Consider the following 17120-nt stretch of genomic DNA (forward strand, 5'->3'; position numbering starts at 1 on the left):
GTCTAGTTGTTGAACACATCTAGCCAAAAATGAACGCATGAATAACCCCTCGTTTAATGCGTGATGGGCAATCCCCAAGTGAGTTTGAACTTGGCCCCAACAACTTGGCCCCCGGGAGCTGACGGTCAGAACAGAAACAGGGCAATAATTGGCACAGCGTCAAATGATGAGCGTGTATCATCTTTCTGACTAGCTGACCAATGGCACAGCAGTAGCGTCATGCTGCAACCAACCAGTAGCTCCAAGATATTATTCCCGAGTTATTATAGAAGTTAGATATTAGATATTATTGCGTCTCTTTAGGATCTGGCTCTAATCCGTATTTGAAATAGCATAACAAAAGCGTACCAATTTCACACCGAACGGACGTAAAACAGAGTTCCCATCCGAACAATGCCATCCAATAAAGCTATATAACCGGCTACGGCGCTACTGGTGATTGGTAACCGAAAGGGTTCGGGCTTCGGGCACTCGGTAGGTGTGAATTACTCGTCTAATAAGGGAAGGAGCAATTTCAAGCGAGGTTTTACACAAAGGGCGCCCTCCCTAGTTGCTCTCAATTCACTTTATGGGTGTCATAAAACTAGAACTTCTAGCTTTAAACATCCTTCAAGGTCATGCTAGAAACGTTCGTTTCCATTCTTTAGCTTCTCCAAGATAAGGACCTAACCTTGAACCATGGATCAAAACATCAGAATGCTCCTAAGCGTCGTACAGGGGATACGTTGTTTTATCCTTCACGTAGCGACACGCGCATCCCAAGCATCGCTAGTAAAGTGTCATTTTTTCCGAAGAAAATTATGATCACGTCTTTCAAAAATCTTGAAGCAAAACGTTGACTTCTTTGACTCCCCAAAGTCGCTACCGAATGCGGTGTAAAGCAGTATGCATGGTAATGATTGTTGAATCAATTGCACTCCACTAAAGTCAGCAGACTTTTGCACACCCAAAATCCTTCTCTACACATCCGAAGATGAAGAAGGGATATACAACAAAAAAAAACTATACCAACGACATGGTAAAGCACAAAACAATGCCACACTGTACTGGGGAAGGTTTCTTACTGGTGCTGCTGCTGCTGCAGCTGCACTCTCGGCGTGCTCGGTGGCAGTCAAGTGTAAGTCGTGCTCCAGTTGTCAGATTGGCTTTATTTAGTGTCGTTTGAACTGGTTCCACTGGCTCGTGCTGGAAGTTGGCGAACGTTTGAAACAGAGCGCGGCAATGGCGAGAATGGGGTGGGTGCACTGTTTCGACAGAATGTGAAGAATAAATGGCACACCATTGGGGTGTGAAGATTGCAATTGAATTTAGTGTTTCTTTGACATCTTACTCTCGAGCGACGAGCATGAAGGGGAGTGACTTTTTTGTTGTTGCTGTTATATGCCATTCAATGCTGGTTCTTTATCGATTATTTAACGCTTATGCCCGAACGGGCAGCATTTTGTGCTCACGTCCACACAGAAGGTCAACGGTTCACAATCACAGATACATATCTCACTATATTCTACGGCCAACGGTCTTGAACCAAGATAAGATTTCTAAATGCGCTTTGCCGGATAAAAACCGAGCAAACCATTTAATTCCGTTGCGTGTGGTCATAGGCCGACGATTAAACCACCTACACCTTCGTGCTAGAATGCGCTGCCAGCACTTCTGGCAGTCTGTAGGCGGTTGTCGCTTTTTGCACGAGCCAGCCACTTCCAGAAGCCCCGGCTCAGTCAGCGGGAAGTCGCAGGTTATCTTGTCCCCGGGGGCGACGTCTAACGCGTCTAGCTGTCCAGGTGGACGGACACTGGACGGGAGCGGGGCGGAAACTTGCTTCCTTGCTGCTGTCGGTCACGGAAACGGTGGGATATAGCATTGGATGAAAATGTTATTATTTTATATGTAATCAAGTACTGCCATTGTTTCCTAATGTAATATCAAGTAATACACAGTGTTTGAGAAACATTTTCAATAAATTCGATTTTATTTACCTTCACAATTAAGTTTACACCTTTTCACTCCTTCGCTCTATAAATTATGACTTTTTAAACGCTGGCTTCACCACCACTGTGTCGTACGAAAGCGTCGGGGCACGAATTCGTCGTCCGCCATGGGTTGAATTATGAGTTTATGGTCTCAACCTTTTTGTCCCCCGTTTGCGTCGTGGAAACCAGCTGGCGCTGTCCGACAGATCTTGAACGGACTCACGATCAAACTGCAAGGGAACACCCTGCCCTTCCTGCCCTTTCCCTTACAACTGTTCAGTCGAGCCGAGCCAAGCTGAGCAAAGCCGAGAGCAAAATATCAATTAAATAAAGGCAAAATTATGAACACAATAAATTAGATATTCTCACATCGATTATACATTCAAATGTCAATTAAATGCAATTACCCGACGACGACGTATTCATGTTATCTGCCAATATGTTCGGTTCCCCGTTGATCGGGGCGACCTAAACGTGCCCTTCTTTTCTTTTCCGATTCTACCCTCTTTTCCACCATTCCCAACGCCGCCGTCGCTGTTCGATCGTGCCCCCCGTGAACTCAACAAGCCAAGCGTCGAATTACCTTAAGCAGCCAGGGAAGGAAGAGGAAAAAATACACCAACCCATTCAATGCAACGCAAACCGATGCATGCACAAGTGCATATGTGATCGGCTAGGTTGCAAAGATGCAAAGCGTGCCGCACCCCCATGATGGCCATTTTCAAGACGCGGACAGGGGCGAAATGCTTGAGATGGGAATGAAATCGAGCCAAAACGCATAAGAGAGCGAGAGCGAGAGAGAGAGAGAGAGAGAGAGAGAGAGAGAGCAAGCGTTGCCCAGATAAACCCAAGCTCATCTAATAATGGTGAAGATGGATTTCAATGTACCAAGCCGCACCTGCAGATGGTCGATCCAACGGGGGAGGGGGATTGGGAAGAATCGTAAGGAGAAATCGCTAGGTTCGTTTGTGCATTGATCAATGGAAAACTACGAACGGATCGATCACGAACCACTACAACCTCCCCCACCCATAGAGGATCGCGCCAAATGTCACCGTCACCATCTGCAGAGGGGTTGAGTGCACCACCTGATCATGATCATCATCATCCGCTTTTCCAATCGGCTCGTTAAAAACTGAACAAGCCCCATCGTCGGCATCGTTATTGGGATAACCTACAACATTAACCTGTGGTACCTGGCACCGGAGGTACTACAGCTGGCCAGGGTTGGCGATAAGTTTTAATTGAACTACCATTCTGGTGCCCCCAAACGGACCATGGTGTAAGTAAAGGATGATTGTTAGCATTTTGTTTACGATCCGTTTTAGACGTTGCGTAAAAGGCTTTCAAATATGGTACCTGTTTTGTAGTTTTGTGTAGGGAGATGATTGTTTGGTAATGTGAGTGAATAACTTTGAAGTAAACAAATCAAATCTCTCTTCACATTTATTAAATTTAAATGCACTAGAACATCCATATTTTCCAGAAGACCTCGCAGGTTCTGAATGATAATGAAAGCCTGTACTACTTCGTATCCAGTAGTTCTCGTACTATTAGTTATGATTAATATATTTAGTACTCAATTTTGCATGATCAAGTCCTGATCATGCGATCCTGTCAATCATATCTGGTACAGCATAAATCAGGAAAGAGACACATCTAAAGAAACATATATGATATAGTGAAAGATTGACTAGGGGAGATCCGGTACTTAAAGACCGTAGGTTCTACCAGATTTCTATCATTTGGGGGGGTTTACGATACTAGCCAGTCTTTTTATGTGGAGACTTTGAAATTCCTGGATTTGTCCAAAAAGGGTGCTATGCAGTCCAATTCCAATCACATCAAGGGATTGTCCCAATACTATGAAAACCCCTGAAAAACCCTGTAATGATGAAACCTCGGATGATAAATATTGTTCCACTAACAGGATGAAAATTTAGCTTTCTAATCTTTGGATCTTTGAACAAATGATCTTTGGATGCGTCGATGAAGACCAGAAACATTTCAAGTTATTATTACAGTATTTTACAGCTTTATCATTATTTCTGGTAAATTTGAGTCCAAATTCAATTCAATTGTTATCGCATTTCATTCCTGTACTTCAGTGAACCCATATTAAAGGACATTTTACTCATTGATAGTTATTGAAGTGACAGGAACTTAAGCCATTTCTTATAAAAGCACAATAAATATATGATCTTTTGCTCCTTTACGATGTCTTATTATTATTTCCATCATTCAAGCTATAATAACTGTAGGTTCCATGTTTTAGGTATCATAACTATCACCAATATATACTACGTATTATACGTTGGCTACCTCCTGCTTCACGGTCCCTTTGACTACATCAACATCACATCGAGGATATTTCTTACGCAAAGCACATTACACCAAAACAAAAACCATAACAAAACGAACATAAATTCCACCCACCTTTAAACACGCACTTACATCGAAAACATTTAGCCTTCTGTCAGTTATTGCGGCTCAGCTTTACATCGCAGCACAACCATCGACGCGAGTGTAATCACTCAATTGTCCCGCTTGATTACCATCGTTACCGCACACACAGGCACTTCGTACTCCGTTTGATTATTCAAGCACATAATTCAAGCCCCGGACAACCTTGCCCCGTTTAGCCTTCGCATTTGCGGCGTACACCTGATTACTGGCCCTTGCTCTTGCTCCTAAGCGACCCTAGCCCGCGTTTAGAACCGACGCGTGTACTTGGTTTGAGGTGTAAACGAAATTTTAATCCCACTTTTATCCTCAATGACACACATGTTGTTGGTGTTATGCTACTGCCCAATCATGAAGGTTTATAACCACACACACCAGCAGCAACTAGCTACTCAAATCGGGCCAGCCAGCTAGGCTCATCACACATGCCTCAAAAAGCCCGCACTAGAAATCGTTCGAGTGGTCCACCACTCCATTAATTATCCACGGCGTACTACGCCGGAAACCACGGGACGTAACCTCATTGTGCCCAACAGCGACCACTACGAGCAGGACGAGGGGTCTGAAGTAGTATGGCTACCGTGCGGCCGCCGCGGCGGTTAAAGAACAAAAGGCGTGCTTCGGCGGAACACTGCCGTCCAAGCGAAACCAAACCGATTTATGTTGACCACGTGAGTGTCATATCAATGTGTCCACCTCAATGGGGTGGTGAGGGGCAAATCCATAGCAAAACCATCATCACCACATCAGCACACAAATCGCAACACGTTCAACCCCTGCGTTGCCCTGCTGACGGGCTAGCAAATCAGCTATACACCACGCCATGGATCGTGTTCCGTGTTTTATGCTGCCACAGTCTCGGTATCGCCCCGAAAGGACTACACTGCTGGCCCGGTAAGCAAATATGAAATCGCACACTGCAATGATGATGACGATGATGATTGGTGGCGCGAGCAAAAGTGGAATTATTTATTATTACGCGAGGGCGGTAAAGTTGATTGATTTAAATTTAAAGATGTAAGGCCACGATCGTCGGGCACGCCGCCACAACAACAAAAGGCAAATAATGTTGCCGATGTTAAACTGATGGCGGCAGAGGGAAAATGTGTAAGCTTATGGAATAATAATTCTAGCGTACGAAATTTGTGCCGCCACTGTGTGAACGCTGCTGGGGTGAGGCATGATGGATAGGAACCGTATCGATCGAATTGGTGATGAGGGGAGGAGTGGGAGGGGGCAATTTAGACGTCTGGAAGATCCTAAATTGGGCATATTGGTATGCTGATCATTCGATCGATTATTAGTTCAATATTAAATTAGAGCCGCACGCTTTCACGCATGTCACGTACGCATGTTTGATGAGGATAAGGCTTTGGGAGTGGTTAAATTACCATTTGGCTTAATCGATGGTGAAACGATCCGGTTGATTCCAGGTAGTTGGGAATTAAAAATACATGTCGCTTTTTTGTCGCGTAATTGAAATTTTATCTCCCTGAAAGGTAGTTTAATCGTTGGAAAAGGTACTCAGATAGGCTTTATCTTATAGCAATAGTGAGATTATTACAACTTTTATTTAAGTAAAGCAATACTTAAGAACAGTGTCACTCCAATGGTTGTTTTGTTGTAATATCTCTTTCTATTCAAGCTAAGAAGGGGATTAATGGACCAACCGATAATAAATGACATTGTCTTGGGGATAAACAATCATTATTCTTAAATGTTTCTAAATTTAAAATAATTGGATTTCAATAAACATAATAACAGTCATAGAAGAAATTTAGCCCATAAAACTAACATACTTCATTTACAAAAACCATCTGTTTATGAAACACATTTTGGTTGTAATATGTGATATTTGTGATATTCCAGTTACGAGATGCCTTCGAAACGCACTAACCGCATAACTCGGGAACAAACGGTAATTGAAACGTGTCGTATGTTGTACTTATGAGTAGGCCAGTAAAGAAACTTTATGTCGTGAAGAACTTTAAATTAGAGACAAGACTTGGAATTTGACACAAAAATGTCCCAAAATTATATCTCTATTTGCGCCATAATCAGTTCTGCACAATGTTACTGTCATTGTCATAAAAAAAATCTGACTGAAACAAAATCCATTTCAGCCTCACGAACTCAATTGTGATAATCAGAGGTGATACTGAAAACGATTGATGTGAACAATACATGCTTCGTGACATTTTTGCGACCATCGCTTGGTCAGTCATTTTGTTATGATTTTTTTTACTGTGATCAATTCTGTAAAATGTCACTGACATAGTCATGAAAAATTCCAGATGAAACAAAATCATGCCAGCGTCACGAACTTATGTTGATGATCAGAGATCAGAGACTCAAACAGTTGTTGCGACCATCACTTGCTTGGTAACATTTTGTGCAACCAACTTACTTTTATACTTTTCCTACTTACTTTTATACTTTTCCTAATCCTGTCTAGTCCAAAGTATTTTCAAGTAATAACGACCTACAGACAAACTAACAACGTTTCTACAATTTCCTTACACCCGCAATGCACAACTACCCACACAGTAATGATAGATATATTTGTCCTGTTATCCACTTAAGGCAACAACTTCAACTTCCAACATATCGAGTTTATTAAGATGATAACGATGCTTTTGTACAGGCTGCTGCTGTAACCAGAACCAGTGCCTTATCCTTGCCAATTCCCCAGTTGACATATCTAGTTCGATTGATCTTGCATGCGCGTTTTAATTGCTCTCAAAGGCTGGCGGGTACCCCCGGTACGTATTGGTCCAATCAACCAATCAACAGCACAAAACCTGCCCGCGATCACCCGTTTAATCACTCAATTTACACACAATCGTAAAAATTAAATTAAGAGTTATAAATATTTAAACACGCGCTGGCATCTGCATCTCAGCTCTCCAGCAGGCTAAGCCTCGCACCGTTCGCACAAAAACAAAAACGCTATGGCTATCAAAACGGTAAGCAGCGTTAGATAAGCACGTCCACCCCCTCTCCCTCCCAAACGAAGTTTAGTCTTTGAATATGCATTACCAATTAGTTTTATGATCCACTGGTTCAAACCGAACGCAACCGGGCCCGGACAGTTGTTGTAAATGGAAATGCACTTTTGCACAGTGAGAGAAGCTAAATGGGGAGGAAAAAACCAAACACTCATACGATTGGTTCAACATCATTTGAAACGTTTGATTTACGGTCCAGTGCTCCATTTGGTCGGGAGGGTAATTTCCGCCCTCCCCTATGTCACTCTCTCTCTCTCTCCCTTTACACTTTCGCACTAATTTCAGTTAAGTTGTTACCATCCCGGCGTCCTCGCGCTTTGACGTCTTCGAGGCTGTGTGTTCCATTTAATTAAATGTGTTCAGCCGCGAACACGCTAATACAAAGCAGCAACAACAACAAAAAACAACAAAGACAGACTAGGTTGAGGCAAATCCATCGTATAGCGAAAAAAACATCCAACCTAAGCTCCAGGATAAACAACGCACGATTGCACACGATGCACTTCCACGCGAATGCACTTCCAACCGTGTCGTTATCCACCCGGCGTGCGACGTGCATACGAAGCGACAATTCAAAACAACCCACACTACGTGGGGTGGGGGGAGGGGAGGAGAATGATGGTGACGGGGGTGGGAGGGTCGGCGGGGTGTTATGAGTTATGATCTGATCTGGAAATTGAACATTCTACCAGCCTGCGAACAAGTAATTGGACATTGGCAAGTGCTGTTCGTTTGCGGATTGTTTACAGTGGTGCCAACCGCTGGACTGGACCCATTAGAACCCCATGCTCCCCCCCCCCGCCCTCCCACTTGCCGGGATCTTGTTCTCGCGTGATTTAAATTCTATCCCCCAAACGACATTGCTGCTACACACAAAAAGCCACCAAAGCTAAAGTGGGAAGGTAGTATAAACCAGCGCAAAATCTGCACCAACCGATCGACCCACAAAAGCCCCCAAAAGGCCACTCTTCAATCGGTTCGGTTCCACAATCGATCGCTATTTCCGGAATGTTGCCCATGATTACAATCTTGGGCCGCGCTTTATCAATTGTTTCATCAAACAACAACAACAACAACAAAGTACGGTGGTCATGGGGAGAGGGAAGTTTGATTACATCCTCACCCTGCTCGGCACGTCCGGATGACAGCATGGCACTGGTATTTCGATACCATGAGTGGGTGGGTGGATGGGTTCGCTTATCATCCGGAGCGGTCGGTTAAATTTAATATTGTGGAGTGCTTTATTTCGCCTTGCTTTAAAGGTTATGGCCGTTGACTTGGGCACTTTAGGCCCGAAAGTCGATTGATAAGCATTGTCACTCGAAAGAGACGCTCCAGAGACGTTATGTCATTCGGGCTGGTGGCTGGTGTCGTTCATTATCGTGGTTTTAAGGATGAAATAATGTAAAAATTTAAGGTATATTTGGTTTTGAAACAAGATCTTGACACAATTTAGCACACAAATCGATACTAAACTCATCATTTCATGATGGAGCAACTTTCGGATTTTTGGTTCTATTATCGCTACTGCAGCACAGACTTACAATAAACGCACGACCTTGGATTAAGATAAGCAGCTGCCGCTGTTGTCCTTGTTTTTTCGTGTCCCCTTACACACTCTAATTGCGCTTCCCAAAGCCCTATCCGGCCCTACCACCTGACAGTAATTTCTCCGCCAGCCAGGTTGACGACATCGGAAATGATACTATTTTAAGCGGTACACAACACATACAAAGACACACACACACAGTAGCTTCTTGCGTTCCTGTTGGTATTGTTTTAAGCATTGCTATCGCCCAACAGGAACGACGAGGCACTTTGAACAGATCCCGACAAGTTTGTTACCATTTCTGATAAGCAGTGTCTGCTCCAGTGTGCCACAGGTAGGGTCAAAATCCCCCTTTTCCCCCTTCCCACCGCCCCATGTGTAACACCGGAAGGGCCCAAAGTTGTGCTATTTAATTAGTGCTTGTAATTTGTATTGTCGCGTAGTAGGCGGCGGCTACCTTCCACTTCACCTCAATATCGGAGGAATTTATTCCTGGAATGTGTCCCGCGTGTGTTTCTATTTTTCCCCAAACTTCCTTTCACCGATAGCGATTGGCGGTTCGGTGGTCTGACAAAAGGGCTTGTTTTACATCGAATACCTGTCCCGGGGGAATAGGTACAAAACAACAAGATTGGCAATAATTTGCAATGATAAATCATTTTTATACGACTTTTCCGGGTGGCGGTTAAGGTGGCGGGCACGCTGATGCTCGGCGCACATTACATCAGCTGATAAGGGTGAAATCTTGCAGGTTGGGTGAAAAAACACCTGTCGGACACCCGGGTGGACCTTTTTCCCTTTTTTTTTTTCAAGATAAATTTGAACCTTAATAAAAATATCAATTAAATCATGTTGTAAATACTTAAAAAATTGCAATTATTTTGAACTTTTAAGTCAAGGTCCTTTTTCATTGTTGTCATCTTAATTTGTTTCCCAGGAGAAGTTTTTTATAGTTGTTTTTTCACACTTGATATCTTTGTTGTTTTCGTAAAACAATCATTAAATTGAGGCGTTAATTCTTTAGATTTGAAATATTTGGATTTTTTTATGTCAAGATTCTTCTCTTCATGGTAGTTCTTTAACAAATTCTTAGATCAAGACGATGACAATGATCTTCAAAGTATTTTATGTTTTGGTATATGTGTAATGTTATGCTGTAATGCTTTTGAGTATTAATATATGATTCAACTATAGCTCTCCAGCGAGTCCAGGGGATCTCTGTAGTATAAGGAGCAGCCAGACGTTGAGTAGAATGATGGTAAAGTATAGAGCAGTAAGATCGCCAACGACTTGAAAGCGCTATACAATCTGTAGCCTCCTTATGATGAATTTTTCTCTAAGAAAACAATTTGACAGTAAATTTCACAAAAATAACTGTGTATCTTCAAGATGAAAATTCTTGTCCTAGAGTGAATACTTCAAATCTGCACATTAGGGTTGGCACGAGCTCGATCATTTACAGAAATAAAGTATGCAACGATCGAAGAATGCCATACTTTTGGGCTTAGCAGACATGGCAACATGGTTAGTTTGATCGACTCCTTTGATTCAGGTGCCTCCTCGGATTCAGGCGCCTCCTTCGTTCACCGTAGAGAGTCGTCACTGTATGTCAAGCATCATTGGACTTTTTGATCACGGTCCAATCAAAAGAAGAAGATGATCAGTCTGGACTACACAGGACGTTTTGTGGATTGAACCTTTTCGTATGAATGCTGATTTGAAGTGTTAATGGAAATTAATGTTAGGTATCTAAAATTTAAAACATCCTATCTCACTGTCACTTCAAAGTCACAATAACCAATACCCTCAAAAACAGGATTATCCATCGAAAAGCTCGTTCTTTGATTCACTGCGCGTATTGCATCACTGTAATTAAACTGTGTTTACAATTTCTTCGATTTCTCCGAATCCATATGACTTTGTCGGGCAGGAATTATCAGGCGCGATAAAGTCCACCCTTGCATAAGATTGCATTGTGCGGCAGACGTCCGCCGAGGGGGGTGGAAACGTCAATAGCAACCACCCTCACTCGCACGCTTCACCAACCATTGGAATGTGCATCGTCTAGGGCTCGAAGGTCCCCGGGTCAAGATAAAAGCACCCGGGCGGCCCCGGCCAGGCGTGGATAGCGGGCAAAGACAAAAGGAAGCGGCGTTTGAAGTACTTTTTTTGAATTTACCGCGCCAATCGTCAATGTGATGTAAGGACCTGTAACTGCTTATCAGAAAATTCCCTCACCGCTTAAGAGTCAAAGAATCCAGTTCCTCCAGGATAGGCACGAATGAACGGACAAATTAGGTCATCCGAATTTCGTAACTCTTTGTAAAGCTTTGTTTTTTTTACGTTTTTATTGATTTCATCATCTAATTTGTGCTGTTAATAAGTGCACAAAGCGCACCTTTTCTGTTCCATCCCAAATCTTAGAACTTTTGATTAAATGTGTGTGTATAGGTGTGTAGTGCGCTTGTGTGGTTGGAATCTCTGTGACGTGGTGGTGGTTTCCGATCGGGTGCGCAACGCGATTAGATAAGGGCGACCACCACTTCGACCCACCCAAAACTCGTGACTTGACCGGCGAAACAGTGACGAAAGCAAATCAACCCTGATAAGCTTGTGGCTCGCGAATAGTTTTCCCATTGGTCATCGCACTTTTCCTCATCGCACTCGCTCTGTCGGCCATTATTGGGGTTTGCCGGTGCGCGCCGGTACGCGATAAGGGTTTGCTTGGTGTTGTTTGTTTTTTTTTTACTCTCCCTATTTTTTTACGACTACCCCACCTCAACAGCTGATAGACGGCGGTGTTGCGGTTAGTGTTTTGTTTTTGTAACGTTACGTTACACAAACGGTGAGTCAAAGTGTTATGTTTGCCACCTTTACCATCCAGCAGGTGACGCGCCTTGTCGAAACGTGTTTGGTCCTGATGCAACAAACGCTTGGTCGTGGTGAAGCTGTATAGAATGGAACAATATTGTGCAACTAGCAAAAATGTTGATTCATTTTTCAGTGTTTCTTGATTAGAAATTGTATTGATTCATCCAAAGGGTGAACGATACTGCTCTTTCTCTCTCTCTCTCTCTCTTACTTATTCCCGTAGACGGTCTTCAGGAGGGTAAAGTGGGACCAGGAAGCTTGCAGGATCTAAGGGAAAGAGCGCACTCTTACTGAAATATTAACGCAAACGGCAATCAAGTGGCCACTCACCTGACTGAAAGTACTCATTTGGATGGGCCAGATTTTCCACGCGGTCAGTATGACGGGCTGCTGGCTGCGGTGTATAATTTGCAGCACGGATCGATGGAACGCCACCGACCCTTCCCGGTACCATTCGCAACCGTAAGCGGCATCAATGACCGCAAGGCTCTAATGTGTTTTAAAAGCAAAAGTTTCAATTACTCACGACTCGCTCATCGCCGCCTGGTGTCTTACCGATTCCACAATATCCTCACCGTACGCACACAGCATCAGCAGCTCGATCAGAAAGCATAGCATGAAGAGGACAAACTTTACCAGCATATATCCGCTAACCGTCTGTGGGGTCAGGAAAGGACCAGGATATTGCAGGAAATAAAAAGGTCTGACTCACAGCAGACGACGGTGCGCAGCAGACGTCATCACCACCACCATCACCATCAAGTGTGCACTGGCGTATGCGGAAAAGCACGTGCGCGATCGCAACATCCGGTAAGCATAACTACGGTGTCACGCAGAGAGACAGAGAGAGAGCCAGGAAGGGAGGCCGCTTTCAAACGGTAAATACTAATTTGCCGATAAGATAAGCTTGGGGTGCGTGTGCGCGCGCGCAATTTGCTTGAGATGTTGCACGTGCCATGATTAGATCGATCGTGTATATCTAACGCCAGGGAATTTCTGCAATTCCTGTACATTCACGTACAACATTTTGGGGGTGTTTTGGTGGTGGGCGCTGCTTTGATAAACAGACTCCAGACGTCTCCAGGTGCGTCACTACAACACTACATGTTACCGTTATCATAAACGCCTGGATGCAGATTATGATGGAGCTGCCGAGGAAGTTTATAAACAGCGCATTGCCAAACACGTTCTGCATGAACACGCTGCAGCTGCGGATGAAAAAGGAAGATGCATTACTTACCCCATTGATTTACTCCCGTATCCAATGTGATTCCTTCTTACCCAATCAACTCCTGATGGATTCTGATCGCATCCTGTAGCCGACTCGTACTGCCACTGTCACCTTCACCAGCACCATTGGCAACCTCTACCACATGGCCAAAGTTGTGCGCCAGGATGCGAAACTGCATACAGAGATGGGCGGCCAGTATGCAGAACAAACAGTCGAACGCCATATGGATGATGATGCCCGTGAACCCAATCACCACGTACAGTGGATAGACGAACCAGTAGTACTTCACGCCCCCCAGCACATCGAACGGCCACCAGATGTTGAAGGCAAGCTGACGGTTCCACCGGCCCGTGTAGTGATGGGTGTAGATCATCTCCGCGATCGGCAGGATGGTGAACGCTATCCCCATCACGACGTTCGCGAGCGCCGTTACCGAGGTGACCCGAATGGCGGGCCGCATTGTGTCCTCGCACACCGCCCAATGCTCACCGGTTACAATCTGGTGAAAAGAGATTTTACATTATTTACAAGGATTTTCCAGAACTGGCACAAGAAAATGCTTACCGCGGTGGTCCACTTTGCGCGAAACAAACCGACCAGCTCGGCGATCGTGTTCCTTCCCCGGGCCAGTATGACCATCTTCAGCACACCGATGGTGCAGTACCCGATGCAGGGCGCTTGAAAGGTTACCTCCAGGAAGGTAACGTCCCGCTCGAACATCTGCTTCAGATAGATCAGCTCACCGATCGTGGTGTAGGCGAGCAGCAGGAAGGACGCGATAAAGCCCGCGTTGCGTTTGAGCGACGGCAGTACGCCCGGCGGGTACGGCTCCTCGCACGGTGGAATGCCCATCATCAGTAGCATCAGGTTGGTGTTTCGTAGCGTTTCTTCAAAGCTTAGACGTACCATCTTTGTCGACTTTCCAGTGGCAATGTCACAACGGATTTAGTGGTTATTCTCATTCTCGACATTGAAGATGTGTGTTCGGTTTGTTTCGCTTTCCCTTTCAACGAGGTAAATAATTGAATCGTGCATTTTACATTATTAATTGATCTCTATATTCCATTATTAAGCGATTAAATTTAGCATGTGACTGCATGCTATAATTAAGCCAACCAGCAAGCCAGCAACCAGCGTAACCGCTCCGTTCGATAGTATACTATTTTCAGCTCTTCAAACACACTGTTCCATGAATAGGAGAAAAAGTGCAGAAAAAGGTTAGCACAATAAAATCGAACAATGTTTTTTTACTCCGATCTCATGACCTTGGGATATATGTGGCAGTTATGGTATTAAAGCTGAGGTAGAAATTGTAACACAAATTCTAGAGAACGACATTATAGTTTAAATATATGTGCTAATATGTTCAGTAAAATTAGTAAATTCTTTCAGTAACTACCAAGCACCGAACCGAATCTTTACTTTTAAACTCTCTAACTAAACTCTAATTGCACAGCTTAATTCATGCTGTGAGCTAACGAAAATAACTGTAGCGGCATCATCATCATCACATGCTAAGTAGAGATGAAAATACTCATTCTTTTCTGGTGATTTTAGCTTTAAATATTCGTCTTACTCTTTAAAAGTTCGTGAAAATGGACTACAAAAACCCTTTTACTACTACTTAACGGGTTCACCCCACTCTTTGTCTTGCTGCCTTATAACTAATATAACTAATGACTCACTATTTATGGATTAAACACTATATGTGCTGACTAGTGACCTACCATTTATGGGATTCGACTCCCCAACAGCAGTCTGAATCAAGTCAGTGATTTGAATCATATAAACTCTTCTTGCTGAGTTTAATCCACACATTCAATCGGTAGAATTCAACTCATTTATCACACAATCGAATAGACTAGAGAAGTGCACACTGAGTAAAAGAGTGAGTGAGTGAGTTGTCCTTCCTTTGAACAGTATATTTGATTCTCTCAATAACTCACTCTTTTCAGATTCAACTTACGCACTCTCTGCGGAATGACACACCCTATTCGAATTCAAATAACTCGCCGGCATATACTAATACTATTCACCATTGAAACTATTGAAGCGTATTCAAAGTGAATGTACGTACCAGGTGAGCTTATCCAGTGCAATTTGGCGTCTAAAAACGAAAAGAGGAAGAAATCCCAGTTATGCAGTTGGATCCATAACAAATTGATTGCTTTGATGGTTTTGACCAATACTCACCGCTATGTCTGAAACATCACTATTTTCCACAGTTGTTGAGAAGAATGTCGGCCGTATCGGGGAGCTCGTTCGTTCCCGGGAACGTTCGCCGCGACGAATGTTTCTCGACGAACGAGTTCGCCGGTACGGCTGAAAAAGATGTTGGGAACCGAAGCATATTTAAACTGGAACTCTGATGAGCTATTGGTTACAACTCCCCATTAGCGTAATATCGTTTTTTTGTTCAATTGGTACACTACTCCTTGCTCCCTGGTTGAACGCATCGTTCAAAAACCACTTCCTCTGTACCGTATATTGCAAAGCAACGGTTCTATTAGGATCCTTCTTATATCTTGATATCATTCCAAAAACTGGACAGCCAACACCATGTTAGGTTTTGGCTTCTTTATTCTAACAACTTCTATCTTCTAACACACTCATCGGCACTAGTATCTCGGGAACTCACACTACCTGGGTACTCACTTGAGCTACTTTGTGTGACCGCCCAATTATCGCCTAGCACTATCTTTATTGGTGTTGCTTACAACCCGCTTACCGTGCCAACGATCCTGATTCCTTTAAGGTACTAACCACTAATAGTATTAGTGTGGCACTCACGAGAACCAAACATCACGATATGACCATCTGATTTGGAGATTTTAATCTCCCATCGATTACATGGTCACCCATGTACAACAAAACTCACATCGTGGCTCGAATTATGGCACTCACCATCATTTACGCACTATGTTCCTAATACATCTTTTATGACTGCATCCAGTTTCCTCGACTTTATATTTTCAAATGACCATTGCCAATTGAGCAACATAACAAATTCGCTTGGTAGGCAACTTGGCCTAGTGCTTGGTAATTGCACAACTTCAGTATGTAATATCGTTCTGTGTTCCTGCCGGTGTACCTATCGTGCGTACTGACCATCATCACACTGCTATCGAAATAATCGTACGTTGTTAAGGTTAACCATATTCAATCACCATCAATGCAGACCTCAATGCATAGAAAAAACTTGCATAAACAACCGACTTTTCTCAACTTCACAGATAGATTACCGAGTTCGATAATGAACTGAGCATGGACCGTTTTACCTCTATTGAAGAGACCATGGTATCAGCTTATCAGCTTCTGGTTATCCTCGATTGAAATGTTTGTACCGTCGTCTCGTATTAAAAAAGGCCCCCTTGCTCCGATCGATATCTAAATCTGCCGTATATATATATAAATGTGATCGATGCCCTACTAACAAAAACATACTTAAAGAAACGTTATGCATGTACCGCCGTTACAATAGAATTCGATACGGAACCTTGTTATGGAGATTGGAACGAAACATAGGAAGAGCGGCTAAAGCATTCTGGGCGTTTGAATTAAACTGCCTTCTTCAAACGTGAGCGATTTGAATCTTGTTAGAAAAGTGTGAAATCAACTCGGTACGAAAACTCATTGCATTTCTTTAGCAATTCAACGCTCTTTCTCTCACTCGGTCTCTTTCTCCATGCCGTTATTAATCCCAAACGAGTGAGTAAAACACTCGAATCCTGTTAGCATTTATCTAAATCTTTATTGAATAACAATCATAAGTTCTGGGGAAATCCTCTTAGGCCGCGGGGCCATGGGGTTTCTCAACGCTCATTTTCTCAAGCTCTCATGAGTGCTTTTGAGAAACCTACGTTCTAAACGTTTGTCGAATCGGCACAAAATCGGTTTGAGAATCTTTGAGAATCTTTGAGAAAGTTAACAATGCAGCGATCGGCTAACTGAAATATGAGCAATTGTGCTATTTGTTTTTCGGTAATCGCTTTGGAAAATGTATTCAATGTTTATTAATGAAAAAAAAA

The 17120-nt window shown here is 43.4% G+C and overlaps 1 protein-coding gene across 1 annotated transcript; it reads right to left on the reverse strand.

The window, feature by feature from the left end:
* Positions 1-11390: 11390 nt before the first annotated feature.
* On the reverse strand, positions 11391-14081 carry LOC120897765 (odorant receptor 4-like). Its single transcript, XM_040302849.1, has 6 exons — positions 13657-14081; positions 13143-13591; positions 12973-13069; positions 12417-12518; positions 12192-12350; positions 11391-12128 (listed from the first exon to the last, which is right to left on the reverse strand). The coding sequence occupies exons 1-6, from the start codon at positions 13999-14001 to the stop codon at positions 12069-12071; spliced, it is 1212 nt and encodes a 403-aa protein (XP_040158783.1). The 5' UTR covers positions 14002-14081; the 3' UTR covers positions 11391-12068.
* Between the last annotated feature and the right edge of the window lie 3039 nt (positions 14082-17120).

Source organism: Anopheles arabiensis, chromosome 2, assembly GCF_016920715.1.
Source record: "Anopheles arabiensis isolate DONGOLA chromosome 2, AaraD3, whole genome shotgun sequence".
NCBI classification, from domain to species: domain Eukaryota; kingdom Metazoa; phylum Arthropoda; class Insecta; order Diptera; family Culicidae; genus Anopheles; species Anopheles arabiensis.

Coding starts and splice junctions, on each gene's coding strand:
- LOC120897765 (XM_040302849.1), bottom strand. CDS start 14,001: ATGGTACGTCTAAGCTTTGAAGAAACGCTACGAAACACCAACCTGATG. Junction 12,519..12,972: donor TCCAGGCGTTTATGATAACG/GTAACATGTAGT, acceptor CTGACCCCACAG/ACGGTTAGCGGATATATGCT. Junction 12,129..12,191: donor AAATGAGTACTTTCAGTCAG/GTGAGTGGCCAC, acceptor TCTTTCCCTTAG/ATCCTGCAAGCTTCCTGGTC.